Raw genomic sequence first — 22,234 nt, forward strand, 5'->3', positions numbered from 1 at the left:
GTCAGGGAGGGGTCTGGTTACAAACTGCCTGGAAGGAAGCGAGCAGGTGCTGGGGAGGTTATCTGAGGAGAGCATTGCCTGAGGGCCTCCTGCCTCTCGCTCCCCCTGCCTGCCTCAGAAGCCTGCGTGGCTTGCATCTTCCACAGGTCAGGCTGTGTCTAGTACGTGAGGGGGTGCTGGGGTCCCCCCGCGCCGTGAGCAGCCATAAACCCCAGTGAGCAGGGGCAGCAGCTCAGCTTTTAGCTCCTAGGGGTCGTGCCAGGCTGCTGCAGGAGCCTCCACAAAGTGATGAGTCCAAGGAACAGCAGTGAGTGCTCGGCTCCCAGGCTGCAGGGAGGCACAGCTGGAGCCTTGTGCCGAGCACTTCCCTCGGGGTGGGCACACCACAGCCTGTCACTCACTTTCAATAACCGGTGCAGCTTTGGCTGCAAGCGGGCTCCTAGGGGTCAGATTTCAGGGCAGGAGGCTCACTTTTGCAACAGCTGTGAGGGTTTCTGTCCCTGTTGCCAGCCTGTCCCTCTTGGACCCCAGGCCTGCTGCAGGAGGGCGCAGCTGTTTGTGCAGTAACTGCCAGTTTGCAGCTCGGGGTATGAAGGTAACCTGAAATTGGAACTGCTCTACCTTACCACACTGAGCTGGGGCTTGTGGTTCAACAGTTGTTACAGGAGCAGCTGATCTGCCCTCTAAAAACCAGGCAGAAGGGACAGAAACCACTCCAGCTCTTCCAAGGTGAGCCATTGCTGCCATCTGAGCAGAGGTCCCCCGGGTGGAAAATTCCCTGGGACACTAGGGCTGGGCAAACGGAGGGTAAGAGGCAGTTACAGGGGGTGGAGGGTGTGCACTGCTGGCTATGCAGACACCTCCCAGTCCTCTACACCTCACACTGTGGAACTGGTCCCTTCTGAGAGCAGAAATGTGCCCCAGGAAAACAACCCCCTCCCAGACCAGGTGGTAGAAAGCTGTTTCTAAACTCGTGACATAAGGGAAGCAGTGCAGAATTAAGACTCAGTGGCACCTGATGCATTTCGAGACAAAAGAAATATGTTCTGCAGCACAGAACACAAGTATTTGAAACCCCCCCCAGCCCCTGGCTATGAACTGGCTTCACCTCCCACTGGGTAACGCAAGTGTGTGACGATGCTGCCGTTCACTGTCAGAGGTGTGGCTATTAGCAGAACAAAGCCAAGGGCAGGCCCCTGGCTCAGGGCCTCGCCCTGTGTTAGCAGTGCAGCCGATTTGCACTGCACAGTCCCACCCCAGGCAGGAATAGTGCTGCTGCGGCAGTACCCAGGGCTGGAACTCAGCTTGTAGATGGCTGGTAGAGCAGGGGGCCACTTGGTTTTGTTATGCAGATAGTAAAGCAGGGGCTACTGCAGGTGGCACCAGAAGCAGCTGCAGCAATGGGGTGGCAGTTCCATCTCTCAAGAGCCAAAAGCACCTGGAGTAGCTTGAAATGGGATTGACAATTGCTTCTACTGCATGCACCTTACCTTTCTTGCTTGTGTGTTTGAACCTGGTTTGCTGTGAAATGGAACACATGATGATAAGACACTCTGCAGAGTTGGCTATGAATGTTTATTAACATCACATGGACATCTGTACTCCAGAGAAGACAAACACCAGGCTGAACATACCTACAGAGCCCAGGGAAACAACGCAAGCTTTGCAGAGCTCTCCTTTGCAGCTGTTGAGTGTCTGATGTTCCTCTCAAGTTTTTCTCCTACCTAAGATTTTCTCAACACATTGTTCATGATTTAACTCCATAATCCCAAATACTAAAAAAAAAAGAAGTCCTAGTTAGTGCTGTTCTTGATCTGGATTGACTGTAAAAAGGCAGAGGATGACCTCCTGGTTTTCACTTGCCAAAGCAGATCTTTATGATGCTGATGACCTTCCAAGTCAGCCCTTCCACTCTCCAGGTTCCTCCTTACTCACTCAAACAGGCAGAAGCTGAACTCAAACCATCCACATAACCCAGTCACTCTGAGAAGCACAGTCATGGGGATCACAGTAACAGAAAGTCATGGATTCTACAGAGACCTGCAAAAGCCTCGGCAAAAGAGCAGCATTCGACACAGTGACAGGAAGAGCACCCAGGCGACAGGGTGGAGACACCAGTGATCAACCTGGATCACCAGAGATGCATCTTCTTCAGGTGAACCTCCAGAGCACAGCAGAATAGTCTGAGAAGAGGCACGAGGATGACACAGGGGAGCATCATTCAGCCTGGCAACAGCATTTGCTCCTGCTTACTTCTTTCCTTTTGATTCCGGAAGGCTGCAGTTGGCACTCCCCTTCACCCTCAAAACAGGGCAGCACACTGACAGAGTAAGGATTTAAATACTCTGCTAATATTGTCAATGTTTTCAGACTAAAGACAACAAAAATAATACCATCAGTTGAGGCAAGTTTTATTTAGGCTGTACAAACAGGGCACTGGGGGGGGAGGAGGAGGGGGGGAAACACCCAACCAAAAACCAACAGCGGCTTGATGTTGGGACCAGTTCTATGAAATCAGTGGAGTAAGAAATTAAAAAGGCACTAATCTTAAGAAAGGACACTCCATGTACTCTAAGAATATAATTCATTTAATACTGTTAATCTTGTAGCACAAAAAAATAAACCAAGCCATGATCCCCAAAATAAAAACTTTCAAAGCTTACACTTAATATTATTGCCTGAAGAGACCATGGTCTTTTAAATTACACAGCGTGTCTGGAAGTTTACACAGTGAAGACTGTCTCAAATACAAGGCCACCTTTCCCACTGTAGTCACTGGGACCTCTGTCCCAAAACACACTTTTGTTTTTAACACAGGTAAACAAAAAAAACCCCAAACAAAAACAAAACAACCCAGCTATAACAAGAATGCTTTCACTGGTCCCAAAAGGCAAGTCTTTTAGGCAGGTCTCAACTCTCCAAATGCAGCTATTGAGGAAAATGCTTGAAAATTTGACTAGGAAACAAAGGCAGCCCACTCGTTCCCGGGATGTTAATACAAAGAGAAACCCCCTACTTCACAGGCACGTGAAATGGCACAAAGAATGCTGTTTGTCCCTTAGAAAAAAAAAAAGGAAAGGGGGAAAACAACAACAAAAAAAGAGCTCAGGCTCCTCAGAGCCCCACCCAGATAGGATATTCCCTTTTGGTTTAGGCTTTCCCAATTTGTAAACAATGCTGAATTAAATTAGCGCTTATCCAGTGAGGGACACGGATCAGAGCGGTTTTCATTTCACCTTTCGGACTGGTCAGAGGCTTTGATGTCTGTATGCACGTGCAGACAACTGGAGGAAGTCCAACAGCAAGCCTGTCAATGGTAGCTAACTGTTGTGGCACCAGGTAATGAAACCAGCTCCTGGTTGAACAGCAAGAACAGCTTTAATGGTAAGCACACCTCACACGCCCCAGCACTCACACCAACGGGGGAGCACTCGGCTTGAAGGGGCTTCAGAAAGCAACCACAGCACACCAGCGAGCAAGCAACAAGAGACTGAGAACCCAGAGTCCTTCAAAGAGAAACACAAACTGAGCAAAGGCAGTCTTTATAGGAAAATACTTGTCTCATAGTAAAATAGCAAAGACAACGTTTTGCAGCAAGGTTACAATCAGCCTGGGCTGGTCAGGATGCTACATTTCAACCACATTGAACATACCTGAACCACACACCACCGCTATTCAGAGGAGCACTGCTCATCCATGCCCTACAACCAGGTTCACAGAAATTGTCAGAATTCTTATCTTTGCATCAGATGCCACTACACACAAATTTTGCATAGTTTTCAAGGTAAAAGGTTTTGCTTTTCTGCAGTTTCAGAACGTAGCTGAACATAAACCAACGCTTATGTTTCAAGTTTATACCTTACTGAATGAGGGGATGAGTCAAGACACTGATTTCGGTGAGTTAAAAACAAACCATAAACCCAGGTTAAAAGTTGTGTTGTTCAGGATCTCAAATCTCACAGTATTCATTTACCATGCAAAGGAAGAATTCTACAGTCAGTCTTCTGAAGAGCTGCCTGTAACTAGGTCAGGTCTGAACTCTCTGCAGCAGACTGAGTTTAGTGCACTTTCTGTATTCAGAAGATGACTTTCAGTAGTACAATCTATGCAGTAAACTTGAGGGTACAGCTGGGGCACAGGAGGGGAAAAAAAAAAGGAAAGCATGACCTTCTTTAGTTAAGAGAGCTGCATAGCTTTTCTTTGCAAGACAAAATGTCAATGCCTATTGTCAAGAATTACTCTTACAGCACCAAACACTTCAGTCAATGCTACTCTACTTCACAGTTAATTTGGTAGTAAAATGCTCTACAAGAACAGAATTCTAGACTGTCAGCCATTTGATCAATACTACAGAAAATAGCTAAGAGACGAATGGAGAGACTTCTTTGAAAGCCAGCACTCTAATGTCTCCTTGCAAAAGCCACTTTTGCATTTCTTCAGTGCCCTCCGTGAAGGATCTCATGGCACTTTCACATAAGCTAAGAACAACGTGCTTTTATTGGGATCACACAACACAAATCAACAAGAGAACATGCTGGAACTCGAGACAACAACTTGTAGCATTTGACACTCCTAGGACCTGGTGAAGATTCTGCGGGTGTCTGACGCTTCTCGGTTTGCTACAACTGCCATTTTTCTTTAAGTGGGCTGTCTGAAGCAGGAGGTTTTGTAGCTGTAGTCCTTGCAGACAGGTATTCTGTTAATTCAGCATTCCATTATTGTAAAAAGAGCATTCCAGTTCACCTATGAAACACAGGTACGGAAGGCAGCAGCACGGGATCCCGCTGCGTGGGAGCTTTCATACCCTGCACGCAGGCTCGGGACTCGGCCTGCGGGGCAGGAGCTGGACTCGTTTATCTGCAGCCATACAGTTCCCCACTGTAAGTACAATTACAGCAATATAGCTTATGTAGGAACAAGGGAAAGAAGCTCTACAGATATTAGACACCTTTGTGGCCTCCTCCAGCCTGAGCATTAATTTATCCTGTGGGGGAACCCAGGCAGCTGACTTCAATTAACCACTTTCTAGAGCATCCTGAGATGGGAAGGGATCTGGGCCAGTCATAAGCCAGAGCCAAGTCATTTGGATCGGTTAAAAAAACAAAAACAAAAGGGTGGCAGCATGCAGAGGACTTGGGATGCAAGCAAGGAAAAAAGGAGGAAAAAAAGATGAAAGCAGCTCTGGAAAAGAAGCACAACAACATGGAGGCACCCTAGAATGAAGGTACTGTGTTTGAAAAGGAGCTTTCAGCAAGCTGGGGCTGGCATAGCTGGGAAACTTTGGAGAGAGATGGGGGCCTACAGAGAAATGGGTGTAAAAGGTGTATGTTTAAATAATGGGATTCTATTGGTACTTATGAAGTTCTGTTCTGCTCCTTTCCTACCTCTCCACACCATAGCAATGTGCTCAATCTGTCTACCAAGTAACAGCTTGGTGACAAGCACTTCTATACACTAGCAAAACTACACTTCAGCACTGCAGAAGAGCTGGATGTAGACCAGGCCAAAGTGTTTCCCTTTAAAGCTCACTTTCTACAGTTAGTGCTTGCAAAAAATCAACAGAAATGTGTTAAGGATGTCAAAACCAGGTTACAAGTATCAACCCCTCCTAAGTTTCCTCATAAATAAATGCCTCAGCTTCAATGCAGCTCAATCAATGGCTATTTGCATTTAACACACACTGTTTCAGGAAGGTCAACAACAAGCTTAAAGAGTTACAGAGAAAAGCAGCTTCTACTACAACTGCTTAGAATACATAAGCTTCCATTATTGTCCTTTAAAGAGACCATCATTTAAAATGTACTACCTCAGGACAGGTTCTCTTAAAACTAAGTCTTCTTCAGTCCTAAAATTGCATTTTTGTTGTTGCTTTTTCTTGGACAGTAATGCACAAGTTGCATGTTTGATCTAAGATTAGGGCTCTTCCTACTGAGCAAGCCAGAAAAAGTCCATAGAAGTCTCAACAGGAAAGGTTTTCTTCCCATACTTCTCTGTTATACACTGTTTCAGTCTTCTCCAGCTTAAGGCCCAATAGTTTAGAAGTGAAACTAAATTCTGGATGACACAAGTATGGTATGCAGATCAGGCAGTGACTTCAGTTGTATGTATTCCAAATGTATATTAAAAGAACCGTCAAACTGCAGCAAGCTGGCAAATGGGCAATGCTAGCAATGTGCCATTAAGTCATCATCCCGCCTCAAACAATGCTAATGATAGCCAGGAAAATGAAGCAGCAGTGTGAATTGGGCAGAGGGAATCATTCGTTCTCATCTGGGTTTTGAGGGTCAAATATTTTGACATGTGTGAACGGGAAGAGCCCTTTCCGACCGTTGACTTCTCCTTCCCACTGGCCATTTATATTCATCCTTGTCACCTTCACAACATCTCCAACCTGCATAATTCAAAGAGAAAAAAAGTTATCACACAGGAGAACCTCACTTGTGGTAAAAATCAGATTAAGAGGAACAACAAATACAAACCCACCACAGGGGAAAACAACCCCACCCTCCTCTTAGTTAAGGTTCAATTGAAAAGTTACTTTTACTTAACAAGACCACCAGCATTTTGCTGCCAAGCATGCTAATGCTGTCTGCACTCTTTTACAGGCTCCTAACTGAAGGTGTACTTACATATTCAGGCAAATGACTCAACTACACCTTTTCCTACAGCAAAGCTTACAACTTCACAGAGCAATATATTTAACTGAGATACAAATGACCATTACTAAAGCTACCAGCAGTAATAAGATACAAAGGGCACAGTATTCCTATTGGGTTTAGCACCAACTGGTTTATTTCAGAGGAAATTCAAGTTTTTAAAGAGAGATTTTTTTACAGACAAACCCCTAAACATTACTTGCAATTCTAATTCAAATTACCACAGTCTAAGAAGCCTCTGTAGTTTCTACAGGCAGGCAAAAGCAATCTCAGCCTGTTAAAAAAAGTATTAGATGTCCAGATTCAGTTATATTCTTGTAAGTTATATTCTTACAAGTTCAACTCCTGAATTGAATTTGGATTAGATTCATTTACAAAGCAAAGTCTTCAGTGTGAAAAGTCACATCTCAGACTGACTAAACAGTCTTTTCTACAGCCTTTGGTGCTTCATCACAGCAGCTGAACACATGGTTTGTTTTAACAGCTCTCTCATTTTACACTTCCCTTCCTGTTTGCTTCATTTACTCTGGGGTAACTATGGTAAATATTAGAAAAGTGACATTAGCAGCTAATAACCAATTTCACAAAAAGTAGAACCACCCTATGACCAGTGGCAAACTGTGGTAAGTCTCTTTCCTAAGCGAGGTCCAAGCTCTTTGTAGTTCAATCTTGGCTTACCCAAGCTACTTCTGTGAAACCCAGAGCTAATTAGCTTTGATCTTATTTAAGGAGAAGCCAGATTGTAGTCCTGATACAGTAGGTATAACTATCTGTCTACATTGTCCAAATAGCATCACAATTTAGAACTGATGCAAGTAGTTTAAGGACCTTGGCTAAGGGCCTTATATTGGAAGTCTGCAGATAAGATCTGCTGTATTTTTCCTTAAAGAAAGAAACACTGAGTTTACAAAACAGTGAGTGTGTCACTAGGTGACCTGAAGCCTGTTCAAACTAGTTCCTATTACTCTAATAGACACTTTTTGGAGATCACTCAGAAGCAAGAACCCTTAAACAAAGTTTAAGATAATATAAATAAAGTCCTTGTCAGTCATCTCTCTCAAAGTAACTTGTCTCCAGCTGTGGTATCTCTAAACCCAAAATTTATCAAACTCTTTGGAGAGATTTAAGCTGTTACATATTACATGTCCCATCTGTCCCCCAATCAAATTCAAGACTCTCACACCTCTAACAATTGTAATCTTGTGCTTTTAAGAGAGGAGAAAACCCTCTCAACTCCCACAAGTTCTTGGGATATAACTGAGACCATCTTACTTTCTTAGATCTCTACTTGTGCTGTTCCTACTCAAACACGAAGCCAGCATCTACTACTAAGTAGCTATACACTGACAGCACAAACACATAGCATGAATCTGACTGTTTTTCATCTCTTCACAGACTACTTCAGTATACTTCTGTGTATTTGCTAAAAAGCACCATTTGTCAGACTTTTCACTGAATAAAAAGGCTAGAGAAAGCTTTAAATAGTAGTAAGATGACCTAAACAGGAACCTTACAAATGCCTTGTAGGAAAAGGCTGATAACATCTATAAATACTCAGTGTTACACTGCTAAATTTAAATAGCCCTTAAAGGCTGATTGAAGTTCCACATTTTAAACTCAACTTCAAGATGATGAAGCCCACATGACAACAGTTAAAACCTTGTAAGAAATTGCATTGGTACCACACTGTTAAGCAAATCCACTCTCACTTTAAATTTTATTCATGGAAGAAAGAAGAAAAAAAAAAATCTGTAGTACATTGAATAGAATAAACCAGGTTGGAAGAGACCTTTGAGATCACTGAGTCCAACCTATCATCCAACACCATCTAATCAACTAAACCATGTCACCAAGCACCCCATCCGGTCTCCTCCTAAACACCTCCAGTGATGGTGACTGCACCACCTCCCTGGGCAGCACATTCCAGTGGCCAATCTCTCTTTCTGGGAAGAAGTTCTTCCTAACATCCAGCCTAAACCTCCCCTGGTGCAGCTTGAGACTGTGTCCTCTTGTTCTGGTGCTGCTTGCCTGGGAGAAGAGACCAACCCCTACCTGGCTACAACCTCCCTTCAAGTAATTGTAGGCAGCAGTAAGGTCTCCCCTGAGCCTCCTCTTCTCCAGGCTAAGCAACCCCAGCTCCCTCAGCCCCTCCTCATAGAGCTTGTGCTTTTCCAGAGTCATACAGGAAGTTTGAGGCAGAGATGAGAACTGAAGCAGGTCTTCTGGCTCAAAGACGTGGAGTTGCATTTTCTGAGTGTGACAATTTAATTCTACCCATATGCTGTAGAGATCAATCCTTTATCCATTTTGAAGCTCTAGAAAAAGATACCCTTCAATTTGATTCTGAATGGATTTGACAAGATGCATAGGCTTGGAAGTCTTGCTTCAGCTAAGTGAAACAAAATATTTACAACATAATTCTATTGCTGGCAACAACTAGCCTGTAGATAACAATGTAAAATGTTCTTCACAGAGTGCTGGGTGGGTCAAGTTGCTACAAGCCAGTACCTGTCATTAGGAGTGCTGGCTGACAAGAGCCATCCAAAAAATACTCCTGTACCCAAGAATGACTGGAACAGTGAGGTGATTTACTGTATTATTTTATGAGTGGATTTTCTTTTAAGGAAAGCTTCTGAATAGCCTCTTGTACTATTTTAAAAGGAAAAAAAAAAAAGGGCAGTTCCTCTGAGAAGATTAAATGAAGCAGCAAGTTGAGACAAAGTTTTTGGAAAAGGAATCCTGATGACATGATGGAATAATTCCTGGATCTTATGCTGAAGACCTCCACTTCAACAATGCCTAGAAGAATCCAGTCAAGTAAACCTTCTATGTACTCTTCCCCAAAGAATTAACTAAAGGCAGTGTTTGCTAATTGCTTTTTAAAGCATCTCTAATATGGTCAGCTGGGGTGTGATCTCCCACTAACAGTGTTTAATGTGGTATTTTCTTGAGAATGCTTTAAGCCAGTGAGAAGAATTGTCTTATGATTTGGGCACAGGACAGAGTCAGGAGACCTGCTTCTATTCTCATCTCTGCCTCAAACTTCCTGTATGACTCTGGACAGCTCACAGCCCTTATCTATAAATTTGGATAATGCTTCCTCAGTCTCAGCATCTCTCAGATAAGTTATTTCACATGCATGCCAGCACCACTGGATGGAAGTATCAACTGCTGAAATGAGTAATACTTCTGAAATGCAGACATTTGGTTCCACCCAGATGATAAAAATCAAAATGTATTTAGATAGCATCCTTTCATTATATCCTTGTTACAGCATGAATTCAAAGCCCTGGGGAAACACAGGCTGTGGAACATGCCAGTCAGAAAGGGTTACTTCATTCACCCTAGACTCTTCCATACCTGTCTTCTATCTGAAGCTGAGTCATACACTGCAAAAGGTTTCCTGCATGCCATTTTAGTCACACAATCAACCAATTCAGTATGTTCTACAAATATTCCAACAATTTTATGTTAATAGTTCTATGGCTGATTGAGCTCTGTAATGTAAACTTAAGGAGACAAAAATGGATTAAAATCACTGGATTGATAGCTGTAGAAAACATAGGGCTCTCTCAAATGTAAATCTCACTCATTATCCTAAGTAGTGTCACAACCCACCTTCTTAGGTAATGCTAGCATTAGTACCAAAACAATTGCCTGTTCTGAGGAAGAATGAACAAGCTCACACAAAGAAATTCCTTGATACCTCACTGTCCCCAAAGGGTATAAAGCTCAGCCACAAAAGAAGCAGAGTTCAGTTGCACTGCAAACAGGACAGTAACATTGAAGCAGCTGATGCTTTATGTACTGGAAAAGTCAAGAACCCAACAGGCAAAAGCACAGCTTAATTATCCTTCACTTCTGATGCTGTGTGCCCAAAGAATAGGTTTGGTTTGGTTTGGTGTCCAAACCAGAGAATCAAGTAGTTCAGAGGAAAGACTGTCAACCATTCTTGAGACATGAATGCAGGTGAAATGGCAGCACAGAAATGTTGAAGTTCTATATGCAATTAATCTAGCCTCATCTAGAAACACAGCAAAATAAATACATTTGCAGTTTGCCAGAGCTGGGGTTGCAGCACCACTGATAAAGTGCTGGTTTTCAGTAAGTGATGGTAGTCAGTCTCCTCCTGATGAAGCCAACTGTCACGATTGTGCAGACTTTGGAAAGCTCAGATTCTTGAGCTGCACTAAATCTCACTGTAGCACATAGGATCATCTAGGTTATCCACATTACTTTCAGTTTCATCTGAAAGTAGACTCTGCAATGAGTTCCAAGGGTGAACCTCTTTTGAATTCTGAGGCACTCAGCATGATGGGAACATTCCATCAATAACTTTGACTGGAAAAATCTTCAAGTAGCTGTCACCTGTATTTTCAAAGGTAGCATAGTGAAAAAGTGGTGCATTTCAGCACAGATATAGGAATCCTGCTGCCCAAGTCACTTTCAATTCAATAGCTACCAGAATTAAAGCTCCCCAACCAACACTTCACAACCATAGGCTCAACATTCTGCCTACAGTCTAGACCTAGTGGGTTAGATGCATTGGAATGTTTAACACAGCAACACCTTGTTGTCTCATGAAAGATGTAGCCTAATTTCCTCATTAAGAAAGTTCTACTACTAGCACATTTTGGCCTACTTCTGTCAACTTTCCTTTGAAGAGGAGAAAAGTTAACTGTAACCTAATTGTAAAGAGATCAAGAGAAAAAACTGTAAGTCAGTTATATAATTATAGTGAATAGGTATTTATGTCACCAAAACATTTCAGTGACAGATTAACTCTGTACTAGGAAATATACTTGGGTACGTTTATCACAAACAGATAAACTACTTCATACTACAACACTGGCACAGCTTTAGGAAAAAACCCCATCATCAGTATAAAAGATTTGCTGTAAAAATACAGAGAAGCTCTTGATTTAAAAAGTATAAAAAATATTAAATTCTTCAGATTCTGTAACACTCTCATGTTAAGCCTGCAGATGAACTCCAGGCCTTCAAAATGGTCTAAGCACCAATTTTTAAAACATGTGGCAGGTCTAAGTCTAGTGGCTGCTGCTGGTGTCCCATTTTTCTGTCTTTTTACACCATTTCATTCCATTTTGTAAGTCAATTTGGAATTTGCTGTTCACATCCTGAATCAACTTCCCAACAGTTCACTCATTTTTAAGGGAATTCTTCTCCATTAATGACACAAAGAATATTGTTGTGTAGAGGTTAGTGATTAATCAACTACTTTGGATCTGAACAAGAAATACCCACCAAGAGATAAGCTGATACCAGGTCTTCTCTACTGCATCATGTGCTGATTACAGCATGCTAGTTTAAAACAGGACCTAACACCCTGTAATGTGGGGCTCTAGTACCAATAAATAAAGGGCACTATCACTGTCCTTCACATTTCTTCCTCTAGAGCAGAAGAAATGAAGGACACTGCTTGTTTGGCTAAAAGCACTCAAATAAACAGATCCAGGTTATTGCTTGGGTTTGGATTTTTTGTGGTTTAGTTGTTTGTGAAAATACTACACACGTTAGTAGTGAAGTTTGTTAGTTGTAGTGAGAAACTACAGACTGGAATAATTTCATTAAACCCATGACACTGATCATAGGCTTTACTAACTACATGGACACCAACTGTATGCTTTAAGATAGTAGCTATACTTAAAATTTACCTAGCCTATAAGCAGATTAGTATTTATTTCCTTTTTATTTTGATGAGCAGAAGTGGAGCCATAGTCAACATTTAGCTGTTAGTGACTGCACCAATAGCAAGATGAATGCTAAATCCTTTTAGCCCAGAATGGTCCAAATTGTAATCAATGCCACATTAAGTGATATTTTTACAGAAACACTGTTCTAGCTGCCCTTAAACTGGCACATGTTAAATACTATTCAAAAGGGAATAATTACCCAGCCAAGCAGATTTAGTTGCAACCAAGTATCCACTTGGTTTACAAGTTACATTTTTCATGTGAGATTTGGTTTACTTTTTAAATAGATGATCCCTTCCTTACAAACTAAACTTCTAAGAGACTGTAAATCTTCATCCTTTTTTTTTTTTCCTTAAAGAGAGCTTCTGACAGCTTATGCAAACAGTAGTGTGCCACAGAAAAACTGATGGCCTCACAAGCAGAGAGCTACTCCCATTTTCAAGCTGAAGCAGGAGAATGACATCCCTCCACTTAAAAGGAAGTGGAGCAGATTACTACGCAATAGCTTTATTTACTCCAGATGGTATTCTCTTCCTTTTAAGTACTGTCTGTGTGCTGACCACACAAAGCTAGAGCCAGCAAACAGATATTTTGTTCTCATATTGTTTTATCAGTTTAAATGACATGGCATTACACCATTATACTAACAAGGTGTTCTACCTATACAAGCTGAACTGTGATTCAGAGCACACCTACACCAAGACGGGGTACTACCAAGTATCATTACCCTGAAAGAACTCTGTTAACTTTCTTCCCCAAAACATCCCCATTACCTGTTCGTTTTCTACCACTAGCTATTTTTGCTGCTCTTGCAAAACAGAAGCTTCAAATGATTCAGATTATTTAGTGACATGAAGGGCCCTGACGAGGTTGGGCCCAGCAAGTGTCAGGCATGCTGAAGGATTTTTTCCCTTTAGGAGTAGGAGATGTGACAAAAAAATTGCTCTAAGGCAGCTGCTAAAGTTCCCTATGCACAGACAAGGAGGAGCTGTAACCACAGATTTTAATGAAAATGTTTAGTTCCCAGAACTCTGCTTCTGAAGCCTCTTGAGAAGCCCCAGTGTGACTAATGTGCACTTGGCAAAGAAAACACACTACCTAAGACAACAAATATGCCAGACAGAAGAGAGTAGGTGATCAGAATTTAGTGGAAGAGAAGAATCTCTCTAACAAAACTTCACCAATTTGAAAGGTCAAAACAATTCAAACCTACATGTTGGTCAGAGAATTTGGCTTACTGATATACTAGAGTAGCTAAAATGATGGTATTGAATAGGTCACTAAAGAGCAAGTCAGAAAATGGATTTGTGAGAGCCACCCTTCCAAGTGGTTCTGTGACCCTGAAGCAAAGCAAGTTCCCTGAAGTAATTCCATGACACATTGATAGCACAACAAAATCAATTGCTTGCCTTGCTTTGTTTTCAGAAGCTTAAGTAGTTCTGGCAAGAATCTTCTGCACAGTGCAGTTGGCAGTGAGTCTGCACTTTGCTCTATGGTAATTTTCACACTGTTCACAAGTAACAAGCTACAAGATTTCACAAGACTCATGGAAAATCCAGTGATCTGTATTTAACTGTTAACCCTGTAAGAGGAATCACCTGTAGAGGTTTTATAAACATAGGAGGAAAAATACTTAGGGCAACTATTATGAATAACTGGAAGTCACAAACATCCCTTTCAAATTTCAGTCAAAAATAGCAGCTCTAACTTGCAAAGTAACTGAACAAAATCAACAGGAAAAGTTCACTTGCTGAAATGCTGTGGCTTGCTTTGCTTGTTTCCTTGCACTTGCTTCTTGAAGTATTGTAGCACACTCCCATTTCATCTTTGAAACCAGCACTTTTTCCAGGTGATACAATTTTTAACTATGGGTTAAGTAGCCCCCAGTATCAGCTACATGTAAAAGTGACAGTCTCAGTGTTCTGGATATAGCTTTAAAACCATCTTCCAATCCATCATTTATGCCACTTAAACTAGAACTGCAATGTGAATTCTTTATCATTTAAACCATAAAGTTCTAAAGTCTTAAATCCCTCCCTAATAAAAATAACTTAAGAAATGCAATGGCAAGTATATGAACCTACTCAAAATTCAACACACACATAGAGGCTATCTACACCTTCCATCCACTCTCCTCACACCCTGTTTAGGTCCTAAGGTTTCTCAGTTCTGCTTTTGAAACCAAAGCAAAAGGGACTAGAGTACTTCTGATGAATTTCTGCCCTGATTTAGTCTGTCAGCACTAGAAACTCAGGTGCATCTCACACTACAGTAGAGGACCAGAAAGACTGTTATCAGCAATCCTTACCTGAAATACTGCAATGATTATGAAACATCTCTTTCCTTCCCCAAGATTAGGTGGAGAAGCAATGTAAACCTCTCACTAGCACATACTTCCACAGCAGTATGTATACACTCCACTACCAGTGTTAAACAGGCAAGAAGAGAGGATCAACACAGATCCTGACGTAACTTGCTCACTTTTCTCAAAGGAAGTGGTATAGATGAAGCAATTTTTGCAGATCTTTCTTCAGAATGTAACATAACTTCTTTTCAGTCCCTCAACATAGATGAGCAGGCTCCATATGAAGTCCTCCACAACACCTTTGCCACTAACAATTTTTAGTTGCTTATATTACAAACCAATTGCAAGCTGTAAGACTTGAGAGGAAAACCTTACCTCTAACGCCAGAGCAGTCTTGTCATAAGCACAGGGTACTCTCTTCTGGATAGCTTTGGCATAGACTGGTCCATTCTGTGCTGAAGGCAGAGGATTGATCACTGCTCCAGGTGTGCTGGATACTGAGGGAAGGGGGCTGGCGGTTTGAGGCTGAGCATAAGCATGAGCAGGTTCTGGAACACCGTAACTGTTGGAATTCCTGTTTCCATGCTTCCCATGAGATCTGACTAGCTTTTCTACATAAGGAACAGGAATCATCCCAATCCGACCATCCTTGTTTCTGGCACTCCACCACTGTTCTTCTGGCTTCTCTACAATTACCAGTATTTCACCCTTTTTAAATGGAAGATCCTCAGCGTCATTGCCAGGAAAGTCATAGAGAGTCCGAACATACTCCACATTTTCTTCCGCAGTGGACATAGCAGGGGCGGATCCAGATCCCATTGGTGGACTTGGATACCTAAGTTTGAAATAGACTTGGTATAAGCCACAGGTATTGTTTTGTACTTCCAGGAACAAAGCTGAGTATCAGCTTTATAGCAGGCACACCAATTAGAGAATTACTTATTCAGCTTTGCAATGGAAGTATTGGATCGGTAGCACAGGGAGACATTTCATGTCATTTTATTTCAACTCTCAAGTAATTACTTAAATACCCAAATTAGCTTTCCCAGAAAACTCAGTCAAAACCTATCATGGATGCAGAAAATTCTGAGGAAAAAAAATAAAGCAAGATCTTCATCCACCCACTCTACATTGTTGTAAGGATCTTAGGGTAGGATAAAATAAATTCCATACTTTAAGTTATGAGAGTCGTGATACATCAAACCAAACTCAAATTATCTGTGTGACTTAGGGTAGAGAGGCAATACATGAAACCAAACTAAAGTTCTTTGGGTAATGGGGTGGAGTGGCTCTTAAGAGAGTTAAATAATCCTCTTCAGTTCATCACATCTGTATCAGCATCTACTTCCAAAGAATTCAATAGCTCCAAATGCTTGGGGAAGCACAGTGGAAAAAGGGAACAAAAGTAAGAGGAGGATAAACATTTTTCTAACTCCAATCTACAAGTCCAATGGTGCCTTTCTGCTCAGCAGCACAGCACTTTCTTCACCAAATCCTACTGCTTACGTGCAGAATTTTGAGGACAGCCAGCCACATTCATACTGAAAACTTTCTTTAAGAAAAGAGAAGCAGATCTGTGTTTCTAGGAGACACCGTTTCCCCCTTCTTTTCAGGAAAGTGACATGGAATTCAGCTCCCTAATCTTATTGTTACAACTTCAACTCCCAAAAGGTTGTTATAACAACAAAATTATTACTAGTTTCAAAGTACTTACTTTTACTGTGCTTTAAAATACCTAACCACCTGAAAGGGACATCTTTGTAAAAGACAGTACAAAATACCTCCATCCATTTATAAGGATGGAGTAAGAAATACAAATGCTAACCATCTAGAAAGGTTCTTTTGCCTTATTAACCATAGCATGACCTCTATTCACATCACTGTTTATTATTATGCCCATCATCTGCCCAATACAGTCATCTCCTTGTCTGGGATGATATGTAAGATGGTTCATGAAATGAGATTGTCACTGCAATCTACCTTCTGCATCAATTTTATTCAAAGCAGCTGTCAGAAGCCTTCCTGTATCTAGGCCAGAGCAGGTAGTTATTATCTAGGCTATGACAGCAAGAATGCATGTGATTAGCCTACTTCCATTCTCTTTTGGCACGTGCAAAGTGAGGCAGACAGCAGATCCTTATGGTTTTTGCAAGGTATGCCTGAAGCCCCAAACAAAAAGATGCAGACTTCTTCAAGACACCCTGCTGCAGCCAGAAAAACAGCTGGGGGCAGAGAGAACCTCTTAGAGAGCTGTAACTCTGCATGAAGGAGAGGTCAGGAACATCTAATGACGGCCAGAGCTCATGTTGACACAAAATAAATAGCATAAACCAGTCACTTTTCAACTGCTTTACAACTTTAGAATGACATCCCCCAGAGCTGCAAGTGGTGCATGATTATACACAACCAACTGTTTAATCCCACCATGAAGGCTACCTCTTCAGAGTACTTTAATTAAAGAATCAACAGCCTTCAAGAGCACAAGCATCTGAGTTCAGTGCTCCACTGGAAATGTCAGAGAAATATGAACTAGCAATAACAGCTCTGAAGCACATTCCTGTCCATTTCTATCCAGTCCTTTAACTAAAAAAACCAACCCAACCAAAACACAATAATCTGGAAATGCTACCTCTCATCCTCCCTCTTCCTTCAAACACAATTTCAAGCCATCAATCAGCTCACTGATTTTTCTAGAAGAATTCAGAACAAAAATCATGCTCAGGAAAACCACCTAGTCAATGCCATGGGTGGCTTTCTAAAAGCCTGTCAGTTCACAGCCAGCCAGGTCCCAGCTGTCTGCGTGTGCAGAGAGAACGACATGAAATCAAAGCCTTGAAAAGAAGGCGAGACTTAAACGTGCAAAAAAATTGGTGCACGTTGGACTCCTAACAAATACCAAATGCTCAGGTGGAACCAGCCAAGTTTAAAGGGTTTTGAGAAAGCCAAGTCAGTCATGGCCAGGAACAATGAAGAACAAGTTTTGACATCCAGAAAGGCACAACAGCATCCAGGTTTAGGAGAACAAAGCATAAAGACCGCTCCAGTGTAGACTGTTTTCCTCCCAACTCTCCACAAGTTTAAGCATGCACACAACACTGGGCAGCTCCATTTAAGTGTTCCTGCAATGGTAAAACGTGTTGTGGTTTTTTTTTTCCCCCCTCACCTACCCATCTTGCCAGTCACAGCACAACCAGCACCCGGGGGACTTCCCAGCAACTGTAGGAGTTCTTGACAGAGTGCTTTGTCACATCCCTCCCATCACCTGACAGCTTTTTGACCACTTGAGTTTTCCAACTTGACAAGCTATTGTCGACCCTTGACAAATTAGAACTGACCTATGCCAAGGTTAAACTGGCTACAAACCTCAAAGATATTCTCTCCCCCTAATAATTTGCTAAGTATAGTAAGATTTCAAACTGAGAAGTTAGAAGGGAACCAGTCTGAATTTTTCTTTTAATATGTTACTACTTTTCTGGCTTTTATTTCACTTCATTCCATCCAGGAAGCCCAAAAGCTCTGAAATGAGGTACTGGGAAATGCCCTTTTTTTTTTTTTTTCATTAAAAAGCAAGGAGAATGCTCTAGAGTTCTTGATAAGCAGTTTATTGATGCAAGCTGCAGGTATGCCCCACGTTGGAAATAAGACAAAGAATGAGCTCATGGCCAAGACACATTTTCCCATCCTCCTAGAACAGCATTTTTTTCAGTGCAGTGCATGCACTATGCAAATACAGATACAACTGAACTGTGAGAAATAAATGCTTTACATTTTTGAGGTTGGAAATGCCACTCTAGAAGTCTGGGGAATGCTGCCCTAGAATGCAGGAAGCAGTCTAATAAAAAATGCCCACTCTACTGCGATCAGGATGGACGCAGGGGCAGACAGCAACTTAAAACTCAAGAGGCTGTATTTCAGGCACTGAGGAGATTTAAGAGCCAGCTTCCCAAACATCCTAGAACAGAAGGACAATACCAGAAGAAAAGGCTGACACAAAGCACGACCACACCCTCTTGCGAGGCAATTATAGGCAGTGGTAGAGATGTGCACAGTACCTTTACATATGCTTACACGCAATGCATGGACAAGCCCCATCCATTAAATTGACGATTTGACTGCAAGAGCAACCCAGAACGGTCACTGTGCTGTAGAGTGCTAAAAAGGACCACTGCCAGAAGCAGCTTCAAACGAGGGCCACCTCCCAACGTTTCCTCGATGGCCCCACATACAAAGCTAAGGCACCCCCACCCCTTGCGCCACCTCTAGCAAAGATGGCAGTGGGTGGGGCGAGGGGAGGGTGGCACTCACCTGGGCGCAGGCTCGATGAGGGTGGTGGTGTCCAGGTAGTGGATCTTGTAGAACTCCAACAGGGCGGGCAGGTGCTCAAACTCCTGGTCGCCGATCTTAAAGCGGCGGTTAGGCAAGGAATTAATGATGTAGTGGGAGACGCGGGAGTTCTCGGACACCGAGAGCACGTAGTCCCCCGGGCAGGTGGAGGAGTCCCGCACCAGGAACATACCATGCCGCTGCCCCTGCAGCCGCGTCTGCGCCTCCGCCCGAGACACCGGGCCCACGTACCAGCTGGAGCGGTCCGACGAATCGAAGCGAGCGGCGGACGACATGGCTCCGGGCGGGGAAGGGGAAGGGAAGGGGGGAAGGAAGGTGAAGAGCCCGAAGGCCCAGGCGGAGTAAGAGACACGGAGAAGGAAAGGCCTGAACAAGGAGGCCTGGGAGGCGGAGCGGGCTGGGGACTAAGAGAAAGCGGCTAGCGCCCAGCCCAGGAAGACCAGGGAAAAGGGGGAGAAAGAAGGAAGCTCCGTGCCTCTGGAGGCAAAGGACCGAGGAGCGTCTGGGGTGGGGCTGGCCAGCCGCGGCGGTCAGGGCCCCGGACTCTCCCTCAGCGGCGGGGTGTGCAGGGCATCCTTCCCGCCTCTCTCTCAGGCCTGCGGCGGGCCCGGCTGGGCGAGCGGCGAAGAGTTAGCGGCGACCGACAAAGATCGGCGGCCCGGGAAGGCGGCGAAGGTAGCTTGCTACGGTGCCTCAGCGCCGGAGCCACACAGAAGCGAGCGGGGGGGCGGGGGAAAGCAGAGCGCCGGGCTCCCGCTTTCTCCTCTGGGTTCCCTCCCCTCTCGGAGCCGAACGCCAAAATGGCGGCAGCGCCGAGCCGCGGCAGCTCTCGGGAGACACCGCCCCGCGCAGGCGCAGCCGTGGCGCGGGGCTGCCACGCGCCGCCGCGCGCCGCGGGGGAGGGGCCGGCCGCGAGAAGCCCGGGGCCGTGCGCGGCTCAGCGGGCGGCGGCGGCCGGGGCTCGATCGAGTTCAGCTGTGGGGTGCCGGGCTCCGGCGGGCGGTGTGCTGCCCTCGCGTCCGGAGGGGAGGGAGCCCTCTATGCCCAGTCCCGCCAGGCTGGGGTCGTCGAACCTTTCCCTACCGCAGCCGGTCGCGCAGGGGCATTCCTGGTTGCGGGCCGTCTGAGTGTGAACCGGCCCGGTGGAGCACGGAGTTAGGCAGGGTGCGAGACCTCCGCGCCTGCCGCAGCCCTTCGGGGAGCGGGGCCGCTGTTTCCGCGCACCGCTTCCCTGGCGTGTTGGCGGCGCGGTTAGCCGCTGGTCGCTCCCATTAAACACTTCCCCAGTCCTTGGGCTGAGGACATCTGAGGGACACTCGCTTCCATCCTCTCCCTATGCCCCTCAGGACATCCTCCCTACTAGGTGCTGCCCAGCCCCTGACTCCCCGCTTGACATGGCACCCCGAGCAGCATTGCTTCCCTTCCTTCCAGGGTCCCTCCTGACCTGCCCCGGGCTGCCCCGGGTCCCTACACAGCTCCTAGCTCATCGGGATGCCCTGCAGCCAGTTCAGAGGCACACATCACCAGCCCTGTGGTTTGGCTGTTTTTGTTGGTCGGTTATTTTTTAAAGAAACACAACAGACCGCTGTGATAATCTCCTCTGATGCCGAGATAACTTCCTACGTGCTCTAAGAGCCAGGTCCCTGCTTCTTCATAGCCTTGCTCCCAGATGACAGGGTCCAAGCCCTGCCCGTCTCGGGGCGCGGGCGGGAGGGAAGATGGTGCGGCAGCTGCCGAAGAGGAAGGAAGCCCCGGAAAGGACTCAGCAGGCCTCACGGGCAGGGGCTGGGTAAGCACTTGGCACATGGTGCAGCATGAGCTGCCTGAACGTTAGAGGGAGGTTGGCACAGTGACCTTAGAGAAGGGCCTTGGCGTGCTCTGACTCACCTTTAGGAGGGCTGGCAATGAGTGTGCCGGGCTGCAACAGGCCAGGGTGTGACAAAATCATTGGATCAATTCCCCAAACGTGCTAAAAACCTTTGCAGACTGTGAGTTTAAATTTTGTGATTTAAAAAATAAATATTATTTTTGGTTGGTTTGTTTCATTTTTGCTTTGGGGCTGGCAGAAAGCAGCAGCACTTGAAAGAAAAAAACAAAACATTTTAAATAGAGACATAGATTTAGGGTAACTGTCTTGAAGTGCCTAACTAGACACTTGTGCAGCCTTATTCATAGTATCATAGTATCAGTCAGGGTTGGAAGGGACCACAAGGATCATCTAGTTCCAACCCCCCTGCCATGGGCAGGGACACCCCACACTACATCAGGCTGCCCGGAGCCTCATCCAGCCTGGGCTTAAACACCTCCAGGGACGGGGCCCCAACCACCTCCCTGGACAACCCATTCCCCACTCTCATGGGGAAGAACTTCCTCCTCACATCCAGCCTGAATCTCCCCACCTCCAGCTTCATTCCATTCCCCCTAGTCCTATCACTACCTGAGATCCTGAGAAGTCCCTCCCCAGCCTTCCTGTAGGCCCCCTTCAGATACTGGAAGGCCACAATTAGGTCACCTGGGAGCCTTCTCTTCTGCAGACTGAACAGCCCCAACTCCTTCAGTCTGTCCTCACAGGAGAGGTGCTCCAGCCCTCTGATCATCCTCGTGGCCCTTCTCTGGACACCTTCCAGCACCTCCACATCCCTCTTGTAATAGGGGCTCCAGAACTGGACACAGTACTCCAGGTGGGGTCTCACCAGAGCTGAGTAGAGGGGGAGGATCACCTCCCTCGACCTGCTGGCCACACTTCTCCTGATGCAGCCCAGGATCTGATTGGCTTTGTGGGCTGCAAGTGCACACTGAGAGCTCCTGTTGAGCTTATCCTCCCCCAGCACCCCCAAGTCTCTCTCCTCAGGGCTGCTTTCCAGCCAGTCCCTGCCCAGCCTGGATTTGTGCCTGGGATTGCCCCGACCCAGATGCAGGACCCTGCACTTGCTCTTGTTGAACCTCATGAGGTTGGCTTGTGCCCACCTCTCCAGCCTGTCAAGGTCCCTCTGGATGGCCTCCCTTCCCTCCAGCCTGTCTGCTGCACCACACAGCTTGGTGTCATCAGCAAACTTGCTGAGGGTGCACTCAATGCCACTGTCCATGGCACCCACAAAGATGTTGAACAAGACAGGTCCAGGCTTTGCCATCTTTTCTGCTCTGCCTTTTCTGAAAGCTCAGTCACAAGGTGCTAATTTTTGTTCTCTTTGTTCTTCATACTAACATTGGCAACT

The 22,234-nt window shown here is 44.9% G+C and overlaps 1 protein-coding gene across 1 annotated transcript; it reads right to left on the minus strand.

The window, feature by feature from the left end:
- Positions 1-1,558: 1,558 nt before the first annotated feature.
- Positions 1,559-19,832, minus strand: CRKL (CRK like proto-oncogene, adaptor protein). Its single transcript, XM_068157151.1, has 3 exons — positions 18,981-19,832; positions 15,051-15,510; positions 1,559-6,391 (listed from the first exon to the last, which is right to left on the minus strand). The coding sequence occupies exons 1-3, from the start codon at positions 19,292-19,294 to the stop codon at positions 6,257-6,259; spliced, it is 909 nt and encodes a 302-aa protein (XP_068013252.1). The 5' UTR covers positions 19,295-19,832; the 3' UTR covers positions 1,559-6,256.
- Positions 19,833-22,234: the final 2,402 nt, after the last annotated feature.

The sequence above is a fragment of the Melanerpes formicivorus genome, unplaced genomic scaffold, assembly GCF_026170545.1.
Source record: "Melanerpes formicivorus ecotype bairdi unplaced genomic scaffold, bMelFor1.0.p_v2 SCAF_36, whole genome shotgun sequence".
NCBI classification, from domain to species: Eukaryota; Metazoa; Chordata; class Aves; order Piciformes; family Picidae; genus Melanerpes; species Melanerpes formicivorus.

Bases quoted from the DNA above. Each gene is read 5' to 3' on its own strand.
- CRKL (XM_068157151.1), bottom strand. From the start codon at position 19,294: ATGTCGTCCGCCGCTCGCTTCGATTCGTCGGACCGCTCCAGCTGGTAC. The intron at 15,511-18,980 runs GTGAGTGCCACC...TTTCAAACTTAG, and splicing joins CTCATCGAGCCTGCGCCCAG to GTATCCAAGTCCACCAATGG. The intron at 6,392-15,050 runs GTAAGGTTTTCC...TGAATTATGCAG, and splicing joins AGACTGCTCTGGCGTTAGAG to GTTGGAGATGTTGTGAAGGT.